The 21414-nt window shown below is 54.1% G+C and overlaps 2 protein-coding genes across 7 annotated transcripts; both read left to right on the top strand.

The window, feature by feature from the left end:
• The first annotated feature begins 2428 nt into the window (after positions 1-2428).
• GTF2H4 (general transcription factor IIH subunit 4) lies at positions 2429-8138 on the top strand. 3 transcript variants are annotated; one of them, XM_044774968.2, is made up of 15 exons: positions 2521-2764; positions 3083-3202; positions 3371-3513; positions 3772-3876; positions 4226-4357; positions 4621-4717; positions 4811-4899; positions 5120-5231; positions 5382-5450; positions 5657-5740; positions 5986-6118; positions 6321-6451; positions 7087-7134; positions 7287-7365; positions 7832-8138. In XM_044774968.2, exons 3-15 carry the CDS (start codon positions 3374-3376, stop codon positions 8002-8004), a joined length of 1392 nt encoding a protein of 463 aa, XP_044630903.1. In that variant the 5' UTR covers positions 2521-2764; positions 3083-3202; positions 3371-3373; the 3' UTR covers positions 8005-8138. The 3 variants fall into 3 exon arrangements, 2 of the variants coding, with proteins under 2 accessions (XP_014687784.1, XP_044630903.1); XM_014832298.3 differs by lacking the exon at positions 3083-3202 and having other exon boundaries at positions 2429-2764; XR_011505118.1 differs by lacking the exon at positions 3083-3202 and having other exon boundaries at positions 2566-2764; positions 6260-6451.
• Positions 8063-20091, top strand: VARS2 (valyl-tRNA synthetase 2, mitochondrial). Of its 4 annotated transcripts, none has more exons than XM_014832291.3 (30): positions 8065-8395; positions 9001-9130; positions 9267-9348; positions 9463-9563; positions 9849-9970; positions 10050-10116; positions 10216-10313; positions 10906-10987; positions 11150-11269; positions 11707-11818; positions 12545-12633; positions 13160-13250; positions 13486-13613; positions 13733-13836; positions 14067-14148; positions 14457-14533; positions 14616-14691; positions 14975-15080; positions 15278-15348; positions 15477-15602; positions 15799-15903; positions 16064-16132; positions 16258-16336; positions 16458-16585; positions 16728-16880; positions 17962-18168; positions 18887-18998; positions 19156-19331; positions 19492-19620; positions 19723-20091. In XM_014832291.3, the coding sequence occupies exons 1-30, from the start codon at positions 8133-8135 to the stop codon at positions 19816-19818; spliced, it is 3381 nt and encodes a 1126-aa protein (XP_014687777.3). In that variant the 5' UTR covers positions 8065-8132; the 3' UTR covers positions 19819-20091. The 4 variants fall into 4 exon arrangements, with proteins under 4 accessions (XP_070371445.1, XP_014687777.3, XP_070371446.1 ...); XM_070515345.1 differs by having other exon boundaries at positions 8256-8395; positions 8903-9130; XM_070515344.1 differs by lacking the exons at positions 14457-14533; positions 14975-15080 and adding an exon at positions 14866-14931 and having other exon boundaries at positions 8063-8395.
• The last annotated feature ends 1323 nt before the right edge of the window (positions 20092-21414 follow it).

The following is a 21414-nucleotide window of genomic DNA, read 5'->3' as shown; positions in this document are numbered from 1 at the left end:
TAGCATGCTGTTCCCCCATCTGAACACAGTTCCCTACTGTCTTTGCCTTGTTAACTCCTGCTTGTCCTTCAGCAGTCTTCCCTGACTTGCCCGACCAGGTCAGATCCCCTTTGTTGCTTTCAGAACATGGCTCTCTTCTTTGTAGTACTTACTACTGGTGTGATTTTACACGTTTTTTGTTTTAAGAAAGAAGGCAATATTTACTGGGCACCTACTATGTGCCGGGTACCGTACTTATTACATATTATACCTTATTTAATACTCACAACGTATGAAGTAGTTAAAATTACTGCCATTTCACAGAGAAGAAAACTTCTCTATTAGATTAAGCAACTTGCTCAAGGCAGCACAGCCAGGAAATGGAGAAGCTGGTTGGAAGGAGGCCTGTTGGTTCCTGGCTCTCAGTTCTTTCTCTCCATGATGCTGCCTGAGGGAGGAGGTCGTGAGCTCTCCATCATCCATCACAGGAGGTTTTCAAGCTCAGGCTGGATAGCCCTATGTCAGGGAGCTCTTTCCACAATTTCAGCTCCGAGGAGCTGGGCTGATCGTCTTCCTGAAGGCCAGTTCCAGGAACTCAGCCTGTGCTCAGTTCCCGCCATCAGACACCCTGCCCTCATCCACTGCGTCCCTTCCAGGAGGACTCCCCAGGAGAACTCTGCGATGATGGAAATGGTCTACGTCTGCACCATCCAACAGATAGCCACTAGCCACACGTGGCTATTCAGTACAAAAATGGGGCTAATGTGACTGAGGAACTGAATTTTAAATATTTTAGTTAAACTCAAATAGGCAAAGAGGTGGCTCCTGTGGCTCCTGTTCTGGACAAAGTAGGCTTAGAGTTTTCCCTACATTGTAGGTTCCCAGTCTGCCCAGCTCCCCTGTGCTTGCTCCTGTCAACCATAAGCATATGACCCATCTCAGTTTTAGACACATAAAAGCTTCTTACAAAGATGGCACTGGATTATGAATGCCATTTTGTAATCTGCTTTTCTCCCCCACTGATAGGTCGTGCAAAGCTCAGGCCAGTACACACACAGTGACCTAAGTGCCAGCCAGTATTCTACATTGTTGTAATGACCCACATTTTATCTAACCAACTCCCAATGATGGACACTTGGGCTGTTTCCATAATACAATGACAAATACACTTCAGTAAAAATCTTTGCATGCATATCTCTGTGCCCATGTGGGAGAATTTCATTATGATACATTCCTAAATGGGGAGTCGCACAATACATTCCTAAATGGGGAGTCGCTAGGTCAAAGGTTAGTCATATTAAAATCGTTTGGTACATACTGCCAAATTGCCCTTAAAAAGGCCTGCCTATGTCAACCTTCAACAAAAGTGTGAGTATGCTCATACGCTCATGTACACCAATGCTGACACTGAGGTTGTCAATCTTTAATTTTTTTTTTGCTAACTGGATATTTTATTGTTTCTTTAATTTACTTTTCCTTAATTACTAGTGAAGTTGAGAGTTTTTTCATTTGGTAATAAATGATTTGTATTTCTTCTGTTTATTGCCTCTAATCTCTTTTGTCAATCTTTCTATTGTGTTCTTTTTTTTTTATTGCTTTGTAAGAGCTCTATTTTGTCTATTTTATCAAATATTTCTTCCCAGACTGTAATTTGTCTTTTAACCTACCTTAACGTTTGCCATAAAGAAACTGTCCGTTTTGTGTCATTTTTTGAGGATTTTAAACACTGCTAAAGAAACGGAACAAAACAAACATGGTTGAGCTACAAAGCGTAACAGAATCTTACCCAGTTCTCGTTTTGGTCCCTGGTCCCTCGAGAAGGACTTCAACCCCCAGCTGCGGGGCCTTCTGTCTGGTCGCGGGCAAACATTTGAATCTCACTGAGCTTCGGTCTTCTAGTCTGTAAAGTGGGAATAAAACAACTCGCCTTATACAAACTTGGGGGAACGTGTAGCTCCGGCCTTAGCTGAAGACGGTCCCCTCCCTTTGCCTGCAGCAGTTTCATAAATCAAATCAGATCAAACAAGTGGTTTCTTTTAAATATTGTCTTTACTAGGATTTTCTAACTAAAAAGGGGGGGGGGGGGGCATGGCGGACGTGGCAATTAAGCTTTATTGAGTACGTGCAGAGTAAGGCGGCCTGATCATGTTAACGCCTAACTAGCGAAAACGCTCCGGAGAGCGTATTACTCCAATCATACCAGGAGCAACTGAGCTCAAAGAACCCAGTTTCGTCCGTCTCTTAACCTAAGCACCTCACCACCCAGCCGTCTCCGCGCCTCCTCCAGAAAGCCCTCGGGGAATTTCTACGCCCACGGTCCCCCCTCCCACACTATAGTCGGTTACAGGCACCGTTAAGCTGCGTGGGTAAAGAGCTCTGCGGAACAATGCGACCCCGCCTCTGACGTCCCGGGCTCTCTCTATTAAAACCCAGCCTCCGTCCTCGCTGCTTCCCCGTGGTGCCTTTTGGGAGTTGTAGTCAAACGCACGTCAGCCTGCTCCAGAGTGGTCCAAGACGAGACTCCAACTCCCAGTGTGCCCCGCGACGGGCGAGTGCAGCGCTTATTCTTATCCTCCTTGCTTTCCCACTCCTTCCCTTTCTTCCCCTCTCTTGTGAATCCTCTACTTCGGGCTCCTGTTTGTGAGATCCTTCCTCCCTCTCCCCATCTTTTCCTCTCATTTTTCACCATATTTTCCCCTATTCCCGAGAGCCAATGGAAGACATTGGCTCCGATTAAGCGACGGCTTGAGACTCAGGGTGCACGAGGGGGGATCGACACGGAGTGGTAAGGGGGCCGGGAGAGAGGGGGAGGCGGAGGTCTAAGACAGAGAGAGAGTTGAGTGGGACGAAAGTAGGAGAGAAGTTAGGAGATCGGGTTTGGATCAGGGTGAGTGGGGTGAAGTAGTCTTGGGGGGAAAGAGGTGGAATTAGATTTGGGAGACAGGGAGGGGAAAGGTAGTCTATTGCAATGCCCAGCGCGAGAAATGGGGCCGAGAGATAAGTGGGTAGGACTGACAGATTTGGAGCTTATAGGCTGATCTGACCAGCAGAGGTGGAAGGGAGAGAGGATTGGGCTCAAAGAAGTTTCTTTGTCACATTTTAGATAAAGATGAGACAAGTCATTGAAATACAAAGTGATTTTGCAAATATGGGACAATTAACAATTCTGTCACTTGGAAATTGAGAGGACCCTGGAGTTGAGGCTCGAAGTGGAGGAGAGGAGGTTAGTGAGGTTTGGGAGAAACAAGAGGAGAGGAGTGACATGGAAAAGGAAATTATAGGAAAGATGGGTTATTGTGGGGAGGAGTGGGTGTGGAAATGTATGAGAAAGGTGAGGGGGTGACACTTGCATGGATTGTGGGGGTGCGTTTCTAACACTTGCATCTCTCAGGTGATGGAGAGCACCCCCTCAAGGGGTGGACTGAACCGAGTACACCTACAATGCAGGAATCTGCAGGAATTCCTAGGGAGCCTGAGCCCTGGGGTTTTGGACCGATTATATGGGCACCCTGCCACCTGTCTGGCTGTCTTCAGGTGAGGACCCCTTTCATGGCAGGGACCGTGGTGAGGAAATGTAATGGGGCTTGCAGACTGGAATAAGTTACCATGGGCAGAAGCTTAGCCCTGGGGAGCTTGGAGATTAAAGTATGTCAGACCAAAACAGAGTTTGTCGGGGCAGCAAGACTAGTGAAGGTGTAGGGGGTGAGATGAGATGTTTGAGAGGCTGTGGTGGGCAGAGATGCAGACTAAGGCAGTTTCTGATACTAACATTTTACCTCTACCTCCTTACAGGGAGCTCCCATCTTTGGCTAAGAACTGGGTGATGCGGATGCTCTTTCTGGAGCAGCCTTTGCCACAAGCTGCTGTAGCTCTGTGGGTGAAGAAGGAATTCAGCAAGTGAGTCTCTGCTGCATTCTCAGCCACATACAAGTTTCTAGACAGCTAGATTTCCCAAACTGCTGTTCTTGGAACACTTCCAGGAAATATTGGGTACACCACAAAACTTGTAACTGAATAAGTTTGGGAATCTCTGCATACTATATTTTCCCTCTTGGAGAGTTTGATATCTATGACAAGGCTCTGGCAGGTGTTGTAGTAAAAAAATTTGCCTTAAGAGGACACTGATTTCCCTCTGTGAAAGTATTCCAAGGATCACCAGTTCAGAAAAGGCAGAAATGGAGGCCTTTCTGGGCCTCCTCCTTTTTGTTCTCCTGACACCCTCCTCGCTTCTGTGCTTCTGTTCCAGAGCTCAGGAGGAAAGTACAGGGCTTTTGAGCGGCCTCCGTATCTGGCACACCCAGCTGCTCCCTGGTGGTCTCCAGGGCCTCATCCTCAACCCCGTCTTCCGCCAGAACCTCCGCATTGCCCTTCTGGGTGGGTATGTCACTTCTGTTTCTTCTTAAGCTAGGCCAGGGGAACTAGTAATTAAACTGCTGGAGGGGGAGCTTCTGAGGGGCCTTTTGGGAACCTTGTGGGCTCCACCTTTGGGAGCTCCTTTAGGAATGAGGTGGACCAGATGTAGCTGCACGGTATAGGAAATGTCTCCCACTCCTGGCCCATGGGGGTGAGGGTGGAAAGAAGGCAGAGGGGTGGGCAGGGAACACAGGCAGGTTTCCTTATTCTTGGCCCATCCTGGCACAGGGGCAAGGCCTGGTCTGATGACACGAGTCAGCTGGGACCAGACAAGCATGCCCGGGATGTTCCCTCACTTGACAAGTATGCCGAGGAGCGATGGGAGGTGAGGCCTTGGGACTTGGTGTGTGTCTCTGCTGTGCTCCTACTTCCCACGACCCTTAGAGGCATCAGTCTCTGTCCCTCTTCCATTCCTCAGGTGGTCCTGCACTTCATGGTGGGCTCCCCTAGTGCAGCCGTCAGCCAGGACCTGGCTCAGCTCCTCAGCCAGGCTGGGCTCATGAAGAGGTGAGGAGGCCAGAGGTACAACAGCTCCCTGCTTTGCCATCTCCTTGGGTCCCTGCTAAACTGAGTGTCTGGGGCAGGTCAGAATTAGAGGGAGTTAACTGAAAAAGGAGAGCTGAGTGGAGTATGGCCAGAGATAAACCAAGAAAAACCATGAGAGGACAAGTGGGGATGGTGGCCTTTCTCTGCATACCTCCACCACTGTCCCTCTTTACGTCTCTAGTACTGAACCTGGAGAGCCACCCTGCATTACTTCTGCCGGCTTCCAGTTCCTGTTGCTGGACACCCCTGCCCAGCTCTGGTACTTTATGTTGCAGTATCTGCAGACAGCCCAGGTGAGGAGGCCAGGGGCTGCTTGCTGGCATGCTCTGCTCTTCTCAGGACCCACTGAGAGACCACTGCCTACAGACTCAGTTCCTCGATTTTCTCTCCTCTCGTATTCTCCCTCCCATCCCTCCTCCTTTGTCTCTGCCATTCCTCCCTAGAGTCGGGGCATGGACCTAGTGGAGATTCTCTCCTTCCTCTTCCAGCTCAGCTTCTCTACTCTGGGCAAGGTAAGCAAGGGGCCAGAGCTGGGGGCTTGGGTGGGTGAGCTGAAGGGAGAGAGATGGGAAGGGGAAATGAGGTTATGGGGCAATAGAGTGAAAGGTAAGAATGAACAAAGAAGGACCAGAGATGGGAAAAGAGGGAGCGAGTGTATGGGGTTGGGAAAGGGAGAATGGGATGTTTTGTACCCCAGCCAGCCACCTCTCTTGCCCAGGATTACTCTGTAGAAGGTATGAGTGATTCTCTGTTGAACTTCCTGCAACATCTACGTGAGTTTGGGCTTGTTTTCCAGAGGAAGGTACGAGCACCGGGATACATGGTTCTAGGGAAGAGGCAGGGTGGTATGGTTCCTGGGCCTTTAAAAAGCAGCGGGGTCTTGGGAGGCAGGAGCGGGAAGCAGTGCTGGGACTGGATACTTGGGTCCCTTGTGGGAGAGAAGTTGGAAGTTGAGGTTCTGTGCGCTGGTGGGGATCAGAGATGTGTCAGGAAGATGTAGGGCAGTGACACCTGAGGCCGTCTGCCTTTCCCTTCTATCCTCTGCAGAGGAAATCTCGGCGTTACTACCCCACGCGCCTGGCCATCAATCTCTCATCAGGTGTTTCTGGGGCTGGGGGCACTGCACATCAGCCCGGCTTCATTGTCGTGGAAACCAATTACCGACTGTATGCCTACACGGGTGAGGCCCGACAGGGCCCCTGGGAGAGCAGGTTGGGGATGGGAGTGGGTTGGGGGAAGGGCGCAGGAGGGAATGCCAGTTTATGTTCACGTTTACCTGGCAGTTGAGAGCACTCTCTGACACTTCTTGTCACACCTGAAGGCAGGGCTGGGGGAGTCTGGTATGGGGAGCCACTTCAGCCTCTTCTCCTACCCTGGGTCAGAGTCGGAGCTGCAGATCGCCCTCATTGCCCTCTTCTCCGAGATGCTCTATCGCTTTCCCAACATGGTGGTGGCACAGGTGACCAGAGAGAGCGTGCAGCAGGCCATCGCCAGTGGCATCACAGCCCAGCAGGTATCTCTACTTTCTGGAGGTAGGGGTGGAAAGCCAGGCTGCTCTTGGGGTCCAGGGTGGTCACCTTACAGAAAGCTAGCACCGGGTCTGTTACAGTGGGTGGTGGTGAGCTGTCTGAGCACCAGGCACATGAGAAGTCAAGGCTCTAGGTTTGGGAATAGGGAGACCCTCGGGGAAAAAACATAGGGGGAGGAGATAGAGCTCTGGATTTGAGTCTTGGCACCACCACTTCCTACCTGCGTAAATCGTCTAGTTGCTTCACTTCCCTGAGCCTCAGTTTCCTCATCTGGAAAATGGAAATGACGACAGTTGTTGGGAGGATTCAATGAAAGAAGAGAGGTAAAGCACGTAGCTCAGAGCCTGCCGTGCAGTAAGTGCTCACAAAATAATAGCTGCTGCTATTTTAAAGAAAGAGAAACACAAAACAAGACTATGGAAAGGGCCAGGGAAGGAGTGGCAGACATGACCAGTGGGAACAGCCACTTGGGACAACAGCTGAACAGGGATGGGTTGAGTTGACAACAGGCATGTGGCTATGAGTTTTTAAACGGTAAGTTGATGTTCCAGTGACAGCTTAGGTAGCTTTCCTGTCCTTTTACTCAAGCCCTTGAACCCATTCTTGTCTATTTTCCTAGATCATCCATTTCCTAAGGACAAGGGCCCACCCAGTGATGCTTAAACAGGTACAAACAGGTACCAGGCTGCTGGAGGCTGACAGCCCCTGGTCCCTGGTCATGAAGTGATAGAGGGGCATCCAAATCTGGGGAATGAGCAGAGGGCTGGGGTTGTCTGGGGCAGTGTTCCTAAATCCGACAGCCATCCCTTGCCCCTACAGACACCTGTGTTGCCCCCCACCATCACTGACCAGATCCGGCTGTGGGAGCTGGAAAGGGACAGACTCCGGTTCACTGAGGGTGAGTGGCCTCTGGTGGTTGATTCTTGGTCACTAGCCAGAGGAAGGACAATTCAGTCTTGATGAGCTGAAAAAGCTATTCATGCATTTTATTTGCTTACTGCATGGGCTGGGAGAGAAAAGCTGGCAAGACACATTTCACTTTGGGGTGAGTTGGTAGTAGTAAATGGTCTCAAATCAGTGCAATTTGGATTTAGCTGTAAGTGGGAAATCGGGAGGGGTAATTCACATAATTTATCTGGTTTTGATGAGCATCAAGGGGTTTTCTTGATTGTATTACATCGCGTTCCTGAATATGGGTGGATCACACTAGCGTTAGGATGAGCCCTGGAATAGACAAGCACAGAGGGTTAGTTTGTAAACAGTGGTGGGTGCCAAGCCTAGACCCCTGCCCTGAGGCTGCCAGGAGGGCTCTCCCCTCACGTCCGGCCTTCTCCCTCTCTCCCCGCTCCTGTCCCGGCACCCAGGCGTCTTGTATAACCAGTTCCTGTCGCAAGTGGACTTTGAGCTGCTGCTGGCGCACGCGCGGGAGCTGGGCGTGCTGGTGTTCGAGAATTCGGCCAAGCGGCTCATGGTGGTGACCCCGGCCGGGCACAGCGACGTCAAGCGCTTCTGGAAGCGGCAGAAGCACAGCTCCTGAGAAAGCGGGACAGACCAGACCGGACCGGACCTGGGCGGGGCGGGACCGGGCGGGCGGGCCGAGCCGGCGGCGGCCTCAGAACTCAGGCGTTTTTTATTGACACGTGGGGACTCTTGTTTAATAAAGTTATGGAAGTGAGCCACGCGGCCCGGGCGCCTCCCCGCGGGGCTTCCCCTCTCCGCGGCGGACGCGCTCCTCACGGCGTCGACGGCCATTGGACCCGCTGGGGGAGGGGGTGGGGCCGAGGCCAGCGACCGCGCATGCGCCCGGCGGGCCCCGCCTCCCTGTGCAGCGCCGATCGCGGGGCACGTTCTGGGGTCGGGCTGGCGCGTTCCTGCGGCTCGTGTAGCTGCCGCCGTGGGGCGCCCTGGGATAGCGGCAGGCTCGCCGGGTGAGCTCGCGCGAGGCGGCTTCTGGGGAGTGGGAGGCGCTGCCTGGCTGGGGCCCACGCGGTGGCACCCGCTGGAAGGCCGGGCCGCGCGGGGCTGGGGGCAGTGCGGGCGGATTTAGGCTGATCGCAGTGATGCTGGGGGAACTCATTGCTGGCTCTCGGGCGCGCTGATGTTGATCATCCCCCAAATCTCCGAGACGTTTCCCCTCTCGTGTGTCAGCGGTCACCCCCAGATCGCAGATGAGTAGGTTGAGGGCCAGAGACTCCCATCCTGCCCCAGAAGAGCCTCCGTGAAGACCCAGAAGGTCTCTGACTCCCAGGAACCTGTCACTGTCGACACCGTGCCCTCTAGTCTTTCCGGAAGAAGGGTTATGTGGGAAGGGATAGATACTTAGAATAACAGACCAGTGCTAGCAGGAGGCAGGGAATAAGGAATACGGTGTGACTTTAGGGGGTGTGACCCTCCGCCACCCCCATATACTAATGTGCTCTGTCTGTGTGGAACAGATCTTGACCCGTTTCCAAGCACTCCTGATGCCTCATTTACCTCTGGCTTCTTTTCGACCACCACTTTGGGGGCTGAGGCCCTCACGGGGCCTCCCCAGGTCCCATCCCCTTTCTACCCAGTCAGAGCCCCATGGATCTCACATCACCCGGAGAAACCGTGAAGCCAAACAGAAGCGCCTGCGAGAGAAGCAGGCGGCACTGGAGGCTGGGATAGCCCGGAAGAGCAAGGTTAGGGGGTCACACAGCGTGTCCTTGATTGGCTGAGAAGATTTGGGAGGGGGCTGGAGGAGAGCCTGGCTGGATTCCAGATGCCTAGGGTATCCTGGGAGTTGCATCTCCCCTTTCTGCTTCCCTCCTCCCCCAGTCACCTGCAGAATCCAGTAAGGCCTGGACTCCTAAGGAGATAGTTTTATATGAAATCCCCACGGAACCCGGTGAAAAGAAAGGTAACTAGGAGCTTGAAGGCTTTTTGTCCCATGTCTTGTTGCCCATTTGGTCTGCTGGAATGCAGCGTGGGAACAAAGTTCGGCAGTTAGTGGAGCTCTCCTCTGCCTCCACAGACGTCTCACAGCCCCTGCCTCCTGCCTACAGCCCCCGATACGTTGAGGCTGCCTGGTACTCATGGTGGGTGCGAGAGGGCTTCTTCAAACCGGAATATCAGGTTAGTACCTGGCAGGAGGGGTACTAAACCGTCCCCCGGATGGAATGGCCCGTGAGGTTGGTGGGCACAACTGAGCCTCAGAGCCTGGAGCTCGCAACCAGCCACATTGCAGAGCCTGCCAAAAAACAGGGAGAGCTTGTCTTTGGCTCCTGGTGTCTCCAAAGCATTTTCTTGTCCGCTTTTCCCCTTCCTTGCAGTTCTTTCTGCCTGGGAGACACTAGAGGGTGCTATTCCCACAGGTAACATCCAGTCTTCTCACCCTTTGACTTTTTACCTCCCTTCCAGACCCAGCTGCCCCACGCCACAGGGGAGACCTTTTCCATGTGTATCCCACCTCCCAACGTCACTGGCTCCCTACACATCGGTCATGCACTAACAGTGGCCATACAGGATGCCCTCGTGCGCTGGTGAGAAGTAGAAAGCATGGGAAGGAGTGAGGATAAACACAGAAGCCCAGGGATTCACATGAGGGTATTTCTTTTGCAGGCACCGGATGCGTGGGGATCAGGTGCTGTGGGTCCCTGGTTCAGATCATGCAGGAATTGCTACCCAAGTATGTCTTTTGCCACTTTTTCCTTTTCTTGAGTGAAAGAGATTTCTTCCCACAAAGCAAACCTGGTTCTCTGTTCATTTGCCCCCAATCTTACTGTAGGCTGTGGTGGAGAAACAACTGTGGAAGGACCGACGAGTGAGGAGACATGAGCTGAGCCGGGAGGAATTCCTTAGGGAGGTGTGGAAGTGGAAGGACGAGTGAGTATAATGGGCAGGGCTGGAGGGGCTGAAAGAGCAGGTTGGGGTCCTGGCTTCCCACCCACTCTTTCCTAATTTGTAATCATGGCTCTTGCCGTCCAGCCTGAACTTCCCTTAGAGAAATAAGCTCTGAAGCCCCTTAGCGTTTGGTGGCATCTCCTAGCTTTGTGTGTGTATGTGATATACATTAAATTGTCTATGTGCACACATATATGTATGTATATTTTTTCCTCCACTTATTCCATTTTCTTTTGCCTAGATTTCATCATCTCTCCTCACCCTTTCCCACCTTCTGTCTGCTTGAAATCACCCTCATTCTTTCAGACCTGTTATCATATGCCATTTTCTCTGTAAAGCTTCTTTGGGTTTCCCATGAATCAGCTGCCACCTCCTCTGTTATGTAGAACTTTATGCTTCTTTTAAAGTCATAGAAGGCTCCATAGTGGGCTTGTGTGTCTGTCTCCGTTAGCTTCTAGAGGCCAGATCAATGCCACACTCACTGCAGTACCCAGCATTGCTGGGGGCGTCACTGAGCCTGGTACATGGCTGGTGCTCAGGACATGTTTGCTGACAGAGATCTCCCTGGGCACAGGAAAGGTGGAGAGATCTGTGAGCAGCTCCGAGCTCTAGGGGCCTCCCTGGACTGGGACCGAGAGTGTTTTACTATGGATCCTGTGAGTGTTCCATGCCTTGTGGTGTCGGGGGTCTTTAGAGACCTGTGCAGGGAGGCGGGTTGTTGTGTGTGTTGGGGGTAGGAGGGTGGGAATGCCTGGGTCCCTGAGTGGGGTGATGGGCTGGGAAAGGGCTGTTGGATGTGGACTCTCAGGCTGTTCTAGGGCTCCTCAGCGGCTGTGACTGAAGCTTTCGTGCGACTCCACAAGGCGGGGTTGTTGTACCGGAACCGGCAGCTTGTCAACTGGTCATGCGCTTTAAGATCAGCCATCTCGGATATTGAGGTGAGAAGGGAAAGGAAGCAGGTTTGCGAGAGCTCCCAGGCAGGGTGAAAGCTCAGGCTCTGGAGCCAGGCTGCCTGGATTCACATCCGAGTTCTGCCACCTACCAGCTGTGTGACTTCTGGCAGCCTGTTAGCCTCTTTCAGCCTCAGTCTGTAAATAAGGGATGATGGAACTGCCTGCATCATGGGGGTGTTGTGAGAATTAAATGAGAACTCATGGAAGGTGCTCAGCACAATACCTGCGCATGGTTTAAGTGCTCAGTGAATGTTTTCTATAACTGTGACTGCATAAGAATTAGGTGAGGGGAGAGGGAGGTGGCTCCTGAATCCTCTGAATGGCTTTTACATGGGTTGCAGGGAGGCTGGGGTGGACGATGCGTGGAGGTGGGAGCCTTGCAGAAAGGCTGCCCTCCAACCCTACTGCCTCGCCGCCCCCAGGTGGAGAGCCGGCCCCTGCCTGGCCGCACGGAGCTTCGACTGCCCGGCTGCCCCACCCCCGTGTCCTTTGGCCTCCTTGTTTCTGTGGCCTTCCCCGTGGATGGAGAGCCTGGTGAGGGTAGTCTTTGGAAGGGTCGTCCACTTGTCTCTGCCTGCCTTGTTTTCTTGAGCCATGTTGGGCTGATGGGAGGGACCCGCCAGCCTGTTTCCACATGACCTGGTGGGAGGGGCATAGGGAACCTTGGTGGTGTTTGTATTCTTATGGGCACTTACCCTGGGAATTCTGGGCCATGTAAGAAAGGTGCACATGGTCAGTTTCTTTTGGGAACTTAGCATAATTCTTCAGGAGGCCGCTGCCCCCGAAAGAGACAAAAGTTCTAAAGTGTAGTTTGGACAGTAAGTGTTCCAAAGAGTTCAGAGAAGGGGAAGATGGATGAGCTGGAATAGTCAGAGGAAGTTTCTTCTAGAAGGGGCTGCTGCTAGCCCTGAGGAATGCACCACGTTTGTGATTGGGGTGCCAAGAACCCGCAGTGTCCTCTGGGCACCAAGCCAGGATTCTGGTTGCTTTTATTAACACTATATCTATTTTTTCCAACACAACTTATTGAGGAATTCCTTAGCACCAGACACCCTCTCAGGAGAGGCCTCTGGTCATTAGCTGACATGGAAACCCCGGATTCCTATAGACACTGGTCCTAATTTGCTCTAGTTACTCCTGGGGGTCTGCTCAACGTTGGTTGCTCCATGCACCCTCCCTTTTCCAGTTCTGGCTTTAGCTGTGTCAGGAGTGAGGGGCCGGGGTGATGACCAGCTATACGTGCTTAAATTTTGTCTTCAGATGCAGAGGTCGTGGTGGGGACCACAAGGCCAGAGACGTTGCCTGGAGACGTGGCTGTGGCCGTTCATCCTGACGACTCCCGATACACAGTAATACCCAGTGTGCTCCCTGCCCCGGCCTTCCTGCCCCCACAGCTTTTTCTTCCCTTCCTTTGAGGATGGTAGCTCCTTCTCTCCTGCTTCTACTTCCTTTTCCTAAGACTTCTCTCCTCCCAGCTCTCCAGGGTCTCTGAGTCTGCTCCCTTCTCTTTTTGAGGTTGCACTTTTTCTCTAGCTCAGGGGTTGACAAGCTATGGCCCATGAGCCAAATCCACCCCTCTGCCGGTTTTTGTCTGAGCCGCACTCATTCGCTTGTGTATTTTCTACAGCTGGCTGTGTCATGTATCATCTAGCTCTGCTACAGTGGCAGAGGGGAGTAATTGAAGAGACACTGGATTTGCCTCTTGGCTCACAAAGCCTAAAATATATACACTCAGGCCCCTTAAGAAAAAGTTTGCTGACCCCTCTTTAGCTCTTCACCTTCTGGTTCTCACCCTCATTCCCAGGGTTCTTGGGCCCAGCCCAGACCTTTCCATCCCACACATGCCTGTCCTTGATCCCTTTCCCCTTTCTTCAGCATCTACACGGGCGACAACTTCGTCATCCCTTGACGGGGCAGCTTCTCCCCCTCATCACAGACTCTGCTGTTCAGCCACATGTGGGCACAGGTGAGTGGAGGTCAGGGGAAGGAGAAAAAGTCAGGGGTTTTGGGAGAGAGGGAAGGAACCAGGAAGAGGAAGAAAGTGTTGGGGGAATCTCCATGTAGGGTGGTCTGAATGGGCAGTGGGGAACCAAAGGGAGGCACAGACAAGGAGAGGAGGGAGGCGTGGGTGATGACAACACCTCTGGAAAAGCAAAAGCCAAGGTCGGGGCTCAGTGCTCACGGTGGTTCTGCTCCCCCAGGGGCAGTGAAAGTGACTCCAGCTCACAGCCCTGCTGATGCTGAGCTGGGGGCCCGACACGGCTTGAGCCCCCTGAGTGTCATTGCGGAGGATGGGACCATGACCTCCCTCTGTGGGGACTGGCTGCAGGTGGGACTGGCCTCCATGCTACCTCATATTTTGGGGGCACCCCCTGCCCCTCCTCCCCTCTTCCACTTTCTTGTTTTTCTAGAGGCCTTTAACCTTTCTTATGGCCACTTTTCCCCCAGGGTCTTCACCGATTTGTGGCCCGGGGCAAGATTATGTCTGCACTGAGGGAGCGGGGTCTGTTCCGGAGCCTCCAGGACCACCCTATGGTGCTGCCCATTTGCAGGTAACCCCGTTTTAACTCCTTTACTTAGGACCACCCCCAGAAGGGAATGGGTGGAGCTTAAGAGTGACAGTAGGGTGGGTTGTGCACTCCTTCCACTAGAAGAGAAGCTCTGTGTCAGTTTATTTGCTGCTGTGTTCTCCGTACTGAGGGCCTGGCACAGGAGGGCCCATGTCCCTGGGGGAAAGGCCCAGGGCCGGAGCAGCGGTGGACTCGCCCTGTCTCCCTTTCAGTCGTTCCGGGGATGTGGTAGAGTACCTGCTAAAGAGCCAGTGGTTTGTCCGCTGCCGGGAGATGGGGGACCGAGCTGCCCAGGTGAGGCTGCAGTGTGAGGATGGACTGGGGCCTGGTGGGGGGCAGCTCCCGGAGGATTGGAGTGAAGAGACACGGGGTGGAGCCCTCCTGCCCCAGAGACCTCTCTAGCTGTGGAAACTGAGAGGAGAGCTGTGGGGATGGAGTGGCCCAGAAAGGGCTGGCTTATGTTTTCACTCAAGTCCAGAATCTTCTCAGGAGCCTTGGGAGGTCTTTTCTGAGTTTTAGAACCACCCCAGAGGCACCTGTCCCATCCTGGGAGGGGTGCCGGTGCAGGAGGGGAAGCCCTGTCTAACGGCCCTTTTCCCCAGGCTGTGGAGTCTGGGGCCCTGGAGCTCAGTCCATCCTTCCACCAGAAGAACTGGCAGCACTGGTTTTCCCACATTGGGTAAGGGGTGGGGAGCTCTCGTGGGGATGGGGAGGGAGGACCCACTGGTTGTTCTGAGAAATCGCTCATGGCTTCTCGGCAGGGACTGGTGTGTCTCCCGGCAGCTGTGGTGGGGCCATCGGATTCCAGCCTACCTAGTCGTAGAAGAGCATGCAGAGGTTGGTAGGAGGAAGGGATGGGAGGGCAGGCGTGGCGGAAGGAGACCTAGCACCCCAGTCAGAGGACTTCCAGCCAGGCCCAGCACCCAACCTGTTCCTGCACTTTTGGGGCTTGGTCATGTAACCTGCGGCCAAGAGGACCCCTGAGCCGGCATTTCGTCATCTCACCACCAGAGGGGGCCGGCCATTGTCAAACCACGGAAGAGAACTTGAAACTCAATGATGTTTCACACCTATCAGGTATTATTCTTCCTCAGGCTCCCCCTCCCCCTGACTTCTGCAGGACGGCAGGAAGGACTGTTGGGTGGTTGGGCGGACAGAGGCCGAGGCCAGAGAGGTAGCTGCAGAACTGACAGGGAGACCAGGGGCCGAGCTGACCCTGGCGAGGGGTGAGTGCCAGAGGGCCGGAGGGCCGGGGAGGGAAGATACTGAGTGGAGAAGGTGGGGCTGGGAAAACAGGGAATGGGGCCAAGGCCTGACCCCTGGTCTCTGGGGATGGGGGTTGGGCTGGCAGGGTGGGCAGTAGCTGGCTGAGGTTCTAGAAGCTGAGGTTCCAATTGTCCCCATTCCCTATTCTGTTTCCCAGACCCTGATGTCCTGGATACATGGTTCTCTTCAGCCCTTTTCCCCTTTTCTGCCCTGGGCTGGCCCCAAGAGGTGAGGCGGGTTGAGAGGAAGGGCGTGAACGTGGGGATGATGAAGTCAACAAAGGGGTCCCCCTGAGTCTTGAGAAGAGCTGGAGGCCCAGAGCTTGGGCCTCTTACTCCTTCTGTCTTTTCTCCTAGACCCAAGACCTTGCTCGTTTCTACCCCCTATCACTTTTGGAAACGGGCAGTGACCTCCTGCTGTTCTGGGTGGGCCGCATGGTCATGTTGGGGACGCAGCTCACAGGGCAGCTCCCCTTCAGCAAGGTAGTTGGTCCTTCAATGCCCCTGTCCCTCTCTGTGACCCCCTCAGTGTTCCCCAAAACTTGTCCTCCGCTCTAACCCCTAATGTGTTGGTATTCGTGTTCCCTATCCCTTTTTCCTGACTTACTTTCCACCCCAAGGGACCCTCCAGGGAAAGGCTCTCTAGGCCCCCCTCTGCTGCCTTCTTCCATGCTCCTAGGTGCTTCTTCACTCCATGGTTCGAGACAGACAGGGCCGGAAGATGAGCAAGTCCCTGGGGAATGTGCTGGACCCACGGGACATCATCAGTGGCGTGGAGCTGCAGGTCAGGATGCGGAGCCCAGCATGAGGGATGGGGTTTGCAGGAGAGAGGGAGGGAGCCTGAGGAGAGGGGCTGACTGGACAGCTGGAGTTGTGAGGGACAGTGGGTGGGACCCTTGCAGGGGCAGGGACTTCAGCCGAGGCTAGTGAACTGCCCATCCCAGGTGCTGCAGGAAAAGCTGGAGGATGGGAACTTGGATCCTGCGGAGCTGGCGATCGCGGCTGCCGCACAGGTGAGTCCGCAGTGGCTACCCTGTCCCAGCTTCTAGCTTGTGGCCGCTGATTTCCTGTACCACCCAGGCTTCTGACCCTACAGCCTCATAGGCTCCTGCCACTCCTCTTCTCCCTCTGGTTGCAGAGGAAGGACTTCCCTCATGGGATCCCTGAGTGTGGGACAGATGCCCTGAGATTCACCCTGTGCTCCCATGGGGCCCTGGGTAAGCCTGGGCAAGGGAGGTGTTGGGGCAGTGGGCACCTGCGCAGAGGGGCAAGCAGGGCCCAGGACTCCCTGTGCTGCCACCACCCACATACAGATTCTCTCCTTTCTCTCCTTCCCAGGGGGCGACTTACATCTGTCTGTCTCTGAGGTCCTGAGCTCCCGACATTTCTGCAACAAGATCTGGAATGCCCTGCGCTTTATCCTCAATGCTCTAGGGGAGAAATTTGTACCCCAGCCTGCAGAGGAGGTACAAGAAAGAAGAGATGCTTTCTTCTTCCCTCTGGGGTGGGGAGTCAGCTGTCTGAGCGTTGAAGGTGGCGTCTGGAAGGAAAGGAGGCAAGGGGGTGGGAGTTGAGCCGTCCCAGTCCTGAGCCCCCTTTTGCCTGCAGCTGTCCCCCTCCTCCCCTGTGGATGCCTGGATCCTGAGCTGCCTTGCCCGCACTGCCCGGGAGTGTGAGCGAGGCTTCCTGACCCAAGAGCTCTCGCTTGTCACTCACGCCCTGCACCACTTCTGGCTCCACAACCTCTGTGATGTCTACTTGGTGAGTGAGGCTGGGGGCCAGGTGTGGCGCTCCGCTCCTGTGGACCTGCTTCTTGAAATCGGGTTCCCTGGCAGAGAGCTCTGAACTGGGTTCCTGATTGTCCCGTTAGGTTAGGACAGGAAGGGAGACGAGACGGGACATCCCAATTCCCCTCTTCCCCGGGACTGGTGTCTGTAGTACAGCCTGGGCGCCGTTCCCTGCCTGTCATCTGAGGAGAGAGGAGGACCAGGGGAGACTTCTAGAAAACAGTCTAACAGAGCAGGGTTGGAAGGCAGATGGAGATCCTCTCTGAGCCCTGGTGACTGCTGAGTTTGGGCCCTGGGCAGGCCGGGAGCTGTGAGCAGATGGGGAGGAGGAATAGTGGTCCTTTAGCCCAGGGGTTCTCACACTTGATCCTGCGTGAGAATTGCCCAAGGGCCGTTCACCAGGAGCGCAGGCCCCACGCAGAGCGGCTCATTCAGCAGGCGGGGGTTGGGATGGCAAGAATTTTCATTTTTTGTCACAGGTGATGCTGCTGGCTCAAGATCCCTGCCCTAGCTCACTGTTTCTCAACCTTTTTAAAAACCTCTGTCCCTTTTATTTTTTTAAAGATTGGCACCTGAGTTAACAACTGTTGCCAATCTTTTCTTCTTCTTCTTCTTCTCCCCGAAGCCCCCCAGTACATAGTTGTATGTTCTAGTTGTGGGTCCCTCTGGTTGTGCTGTGTGGGATGCCACCTCAGCATGGCCTGATGAGTGGTGACATGTCTGCCCCCAGGATCCAAACCGGCGAAACCCTGGGCTGCCGAAGCAGAGTGGGGGAACTTAACCACTCGGCCACAGGGCCGGCCCCCTCTGTCCCTTTTTGATAAGCAAAAAACTCAGTGCTTTTCTTTAAACTATGCAAACATTCCTGACAGTTTTATTTCCCACCCACGTCTGAGAATCCCTGCCTTAGATTTCCACTTTTCACGTGCTCCATAGTATATTCTGGGGCAGCTGATGGTGCTTCTGCCCACAGATTCCCCACTGGTAGGGTGGCAAGTGTGTGGAGGAAGGACGTGGCCGTGGGCCGTCCCCTGACCCGTTGGCTTCCTCCCTAGGAGGCTGTGAAGCCAGTGCTGTTGCACTCGCCTCGCCCGCCAGGGCCTCCTCAGGTCCTGTTCTCCTGCGCGGATGTCGGTCTCCGCCTCCTCGCCCCGCTGATGCCCTTCCTGGCCGAAGAGCTCTGGCAGAGGCTGCCCCCCAGGCCTGGTGCGCCCCCTGCCCCCAGCATCTCTGTTGCCCCCTACCCCAGTGCCCGCAGCCTGGTGAGTCACGCGCCTGTGGTGTCTGGGAGGGGGGCTGCTGCTGAAGACTTGGGGAGCCATCTTCTAAAAGTTTGCTGCGGTGGAGTCATTGACAGTGAGGGTTCGTACTTTACCGTGGAGTCTTTGGGGACATGGATTGTTCCTGCAGGGCTGACTTGGGGGCAGTATTAGCAAAGTGGTCAAGAGCAGGACTCTGTCACGAGACTGACACTTACTAGCTGTGTGACTCTGCCTCAGTTTCCCCTGTCTCTGAACTGGGGATAGTGATAGTACATGTCATGGTTGTGATGAGGATTAGATGTTAGTAATAGGATATCCCAAAAATGTCAGTGCAGTTTTAAGCTTTGAAAACTTCAGAAGGGTAAATGCTACAAACTCACCCAAAAAGTCATTTTAAAGTCTATTCAAGTTTCTTTTATACATACTTGGTTTTGTGAGTTTTGAATAATACATTTTCAATTCTAATTTGTTTTTGGTGGTTTGCCATCTTCAATCAGAGTGACTAAACAGACATCAACCCCCGACCATCTAAGACCTTCTTAGATGACGCTCCAGTTTTCGCTGTGTTGTGCTCCTTGAGGTGGTGCATTTTGCGTGTAGTGGAGAGGACAGATCTGTTGCTCTGAGGAGATGGGGGTGGGCAGATGGAGGATAGAACCAGGAGAGTTGAACTGAGTCTCCAGGAGCCCGCTTGTTAACTCTGGGTCCCCATCTCCAGGAACACTGGCACCAGCCCCAGCTGGAACAGCACTTTTCCCGGGTCCAGGAGGCCGTGCAGGCGCTGAGGGCTCTCCGAGCCACGTACCAGCTCACTAAGGCCCGGCCTCGAGGTGAGGCGGGTCCTGGGCTCCCGAGTCCCTGCAGAAAGAAGGGGCTGGCGGGAAGAGGGGAAAGCCTGGAGGGCAGAGCCCAGAGTTAGGAGGTGCAGGGTGGGAAGGGAGGCAGGATCTGATGTCTTGACCCTGACGGATTCCCTTTCCTCCCCAGTGCTGCTGCAGAGCTCAGAGCCTGGAGAGCAGGGCCTCTTCGAGGCCTTCCTGGAGCCCCTGGGCACCCTGGGCTACTGTGGGGCCGTGGGCCTCTTACCCCCAGGCGCAGCAGCTCCCTCCGGCTGGGCCCAGGCCCCACTCAGTGACACCATTCAGGTCTACATGGAGCTGCAGGTGACCAGAAGAGACTGGAGGGGGAGGAGTCGAAGAGAGTGTGGGGAGGAGGGGAAGTGGTGGGTTCTATGAAGGTGAGGAGGGGCTCCTTAGAATGGAGACGAGGGAGGTGCTGGGCGGGCCGCAGATGTCTGAGCCTTCTCTCTCTCTTCTTCTGCAGGGCCTCGTGGACCCCCAGACCCATCTACCTCTGCTAGCTGCCCGAAGACACAAGTTGCAGAAGCAGCTTGATGGCCTCAGAGCCCGGACCCCATCAGAGGGAGAGGCAGAGACTCAGAGGCAGCAGAGGGTGAGGCTGGGGGAGGCCACCCGGCAAGCCCGCCTCCTTGAGGGAGTGTGGGCTGGTGGGGGTGGCCTCATACCTGGCCCCTTACCTGCTTCTCTCGTCCAGCTTTCTTCCCTCCAGTTGGAATTGTCGAAGCTGGACAAGGCAGCCTCTCACCTCCGGCAGCTGATGGATGCGTCTCCCAGCCCCAGGGAGCCCTGAGCTCTAACTTAACATCCCTGGCGCTTTCCTTCCCTCCCAGACCCACCCTTGAGGACAAACAGATCTGGCAGCTGTCAGGGCGTGATGGGGCCTGAGAGACCGTGTGGTCCACCTCTCTCATTCTGTAAATGAGGACACAGACTAGCTCGGTCAGCCTGCCTGTGGGTGGCCTCGAGATGCTCACGTTCCTGCCCCAGTCTCCCTCCTATTCAGTCCCACCTGGAAGTTTGGGAATGAGGAAATTCAGACAAACTTATAAAATCCTGAACACGTCTGGCTGTGGTCCTTTTATCCCTCGTTTCCCTAGTGGTGACTTTCTTGGCTCCTGAGACTTTGGTCTGGGGAAAGAATAGGGCTGCCTCTTAGCCTCAGGCTCTGGGCCACAGTGGGAGTGTGGGTGCTGGGTGGTGCCTGCCTTGTTGGAGGTCAGTGGAGCTTTCCAGCAGGGCCTGGGCACAGTGACTTGGGTTCCACCTACTTTCCGGAATTACTGACAATGCCCTGACTTCTGCAGGCCCTGCCTCCTCCTCACCAAATGAATGGAAGCATCCCTGCTCCTTGGCCCTTCCCCAGGGGTGCTGAGAGGAGCAGGGGTTTCCTCCAGGCCTGAGGGCTGCAGGGTGTGCGGGAGTTGAGTTCCCTCTTTGTGTGCTCCTGAGACCAGAGTGCAGGGACACACTGCCCAGCCCCTCATTCACGGATGCCCACCTACCCACCCTGAACACTTTGTCTCATTTCAGTGGAATTCAGGGGTCTGGCCCTTCACGCCCAAGTTACATTTTGTCCAGCAGCTCTCAGTAGCTACCCTGTATGGTGCGTTTATTGAGGTCCTCTGTGGTGCCATTTAATTCTCCCAAGAACCTCATGAGGTGGATGTTCACCCCATTTTGGAGAAAGCTGTTAGAGAATAAAAGTACCTTGGCCAAAGTGTCAGCTGGGATTCAACCCAATAAATTAGGTGCAGGTTCTTTCTAGCTGTTGTGACCAAGCTTCAGATATAATGGTGGCTTGGATGAGATGGACATTTCTAGTGCTGGGCAGAAGCAGGGCAGGGCTCTGCAGTAATGGGGGCCCATGCCTGTTTCAATCTTATTTTCCTGCCATTCTCTTACACTCGTTCCAACTCTGGGTCTAAGATCTGCTCCAGCTCCCACCACCAAATCCACATTCCCACCCAGAGGGAAGAGGAAAAGGAGGAGGTGGTGGTTTCTTTTTTTTCCTCTCCCAGTTGCACGGGTATTTCTTGAACACCCACTATGTGCTGGGCCCTAGTTTGGACACTCGGGTTCATCAATGAGGGAAACCATGGTCTCTGCCTTTGTAGCACTTTCCTTCCAGCAGGGAGAGTCAGAAGTAACATGTCAATAAGTAAAACTATGTCATAAATGCTATGGGGAGAAAAGGGTAGGACAAAGTGGGGGGACCCAGGTGTACATGTTGGGGGGCAGGTGGTAGCTGAATAGGGGTTCAGGGCAGAGCTTCTTGTAAAGGTGAGATTTAAGCAAAGACTTGCAGGAGGTGCAGCAGTTACCAAGCGGATGTCTGGGGGAAGTTTCCAGGTGGAGGGAAGAGCCAGAGCAAAGGTAAGATGGGAGC

The sequence above is a fragment of the Equus asinus genome, chromosome 8 (genome assembly GCF_041296235.1).
Source record: "Equus asinus isolate D_3611 breed Donkey chromosome 8, EquAss-T2T_v2, whole genome shotgun sequence".
In the NCBI taxonomy this organism is placed as follows: Eukaryota; Metazoa; Chordata; class Mammalia; order Perissodactyla; family Equidae; genus Equus; species Equus asinus.
This window is presented reverse-complemented; position numbering and strand designations above follow the sequence as displayed.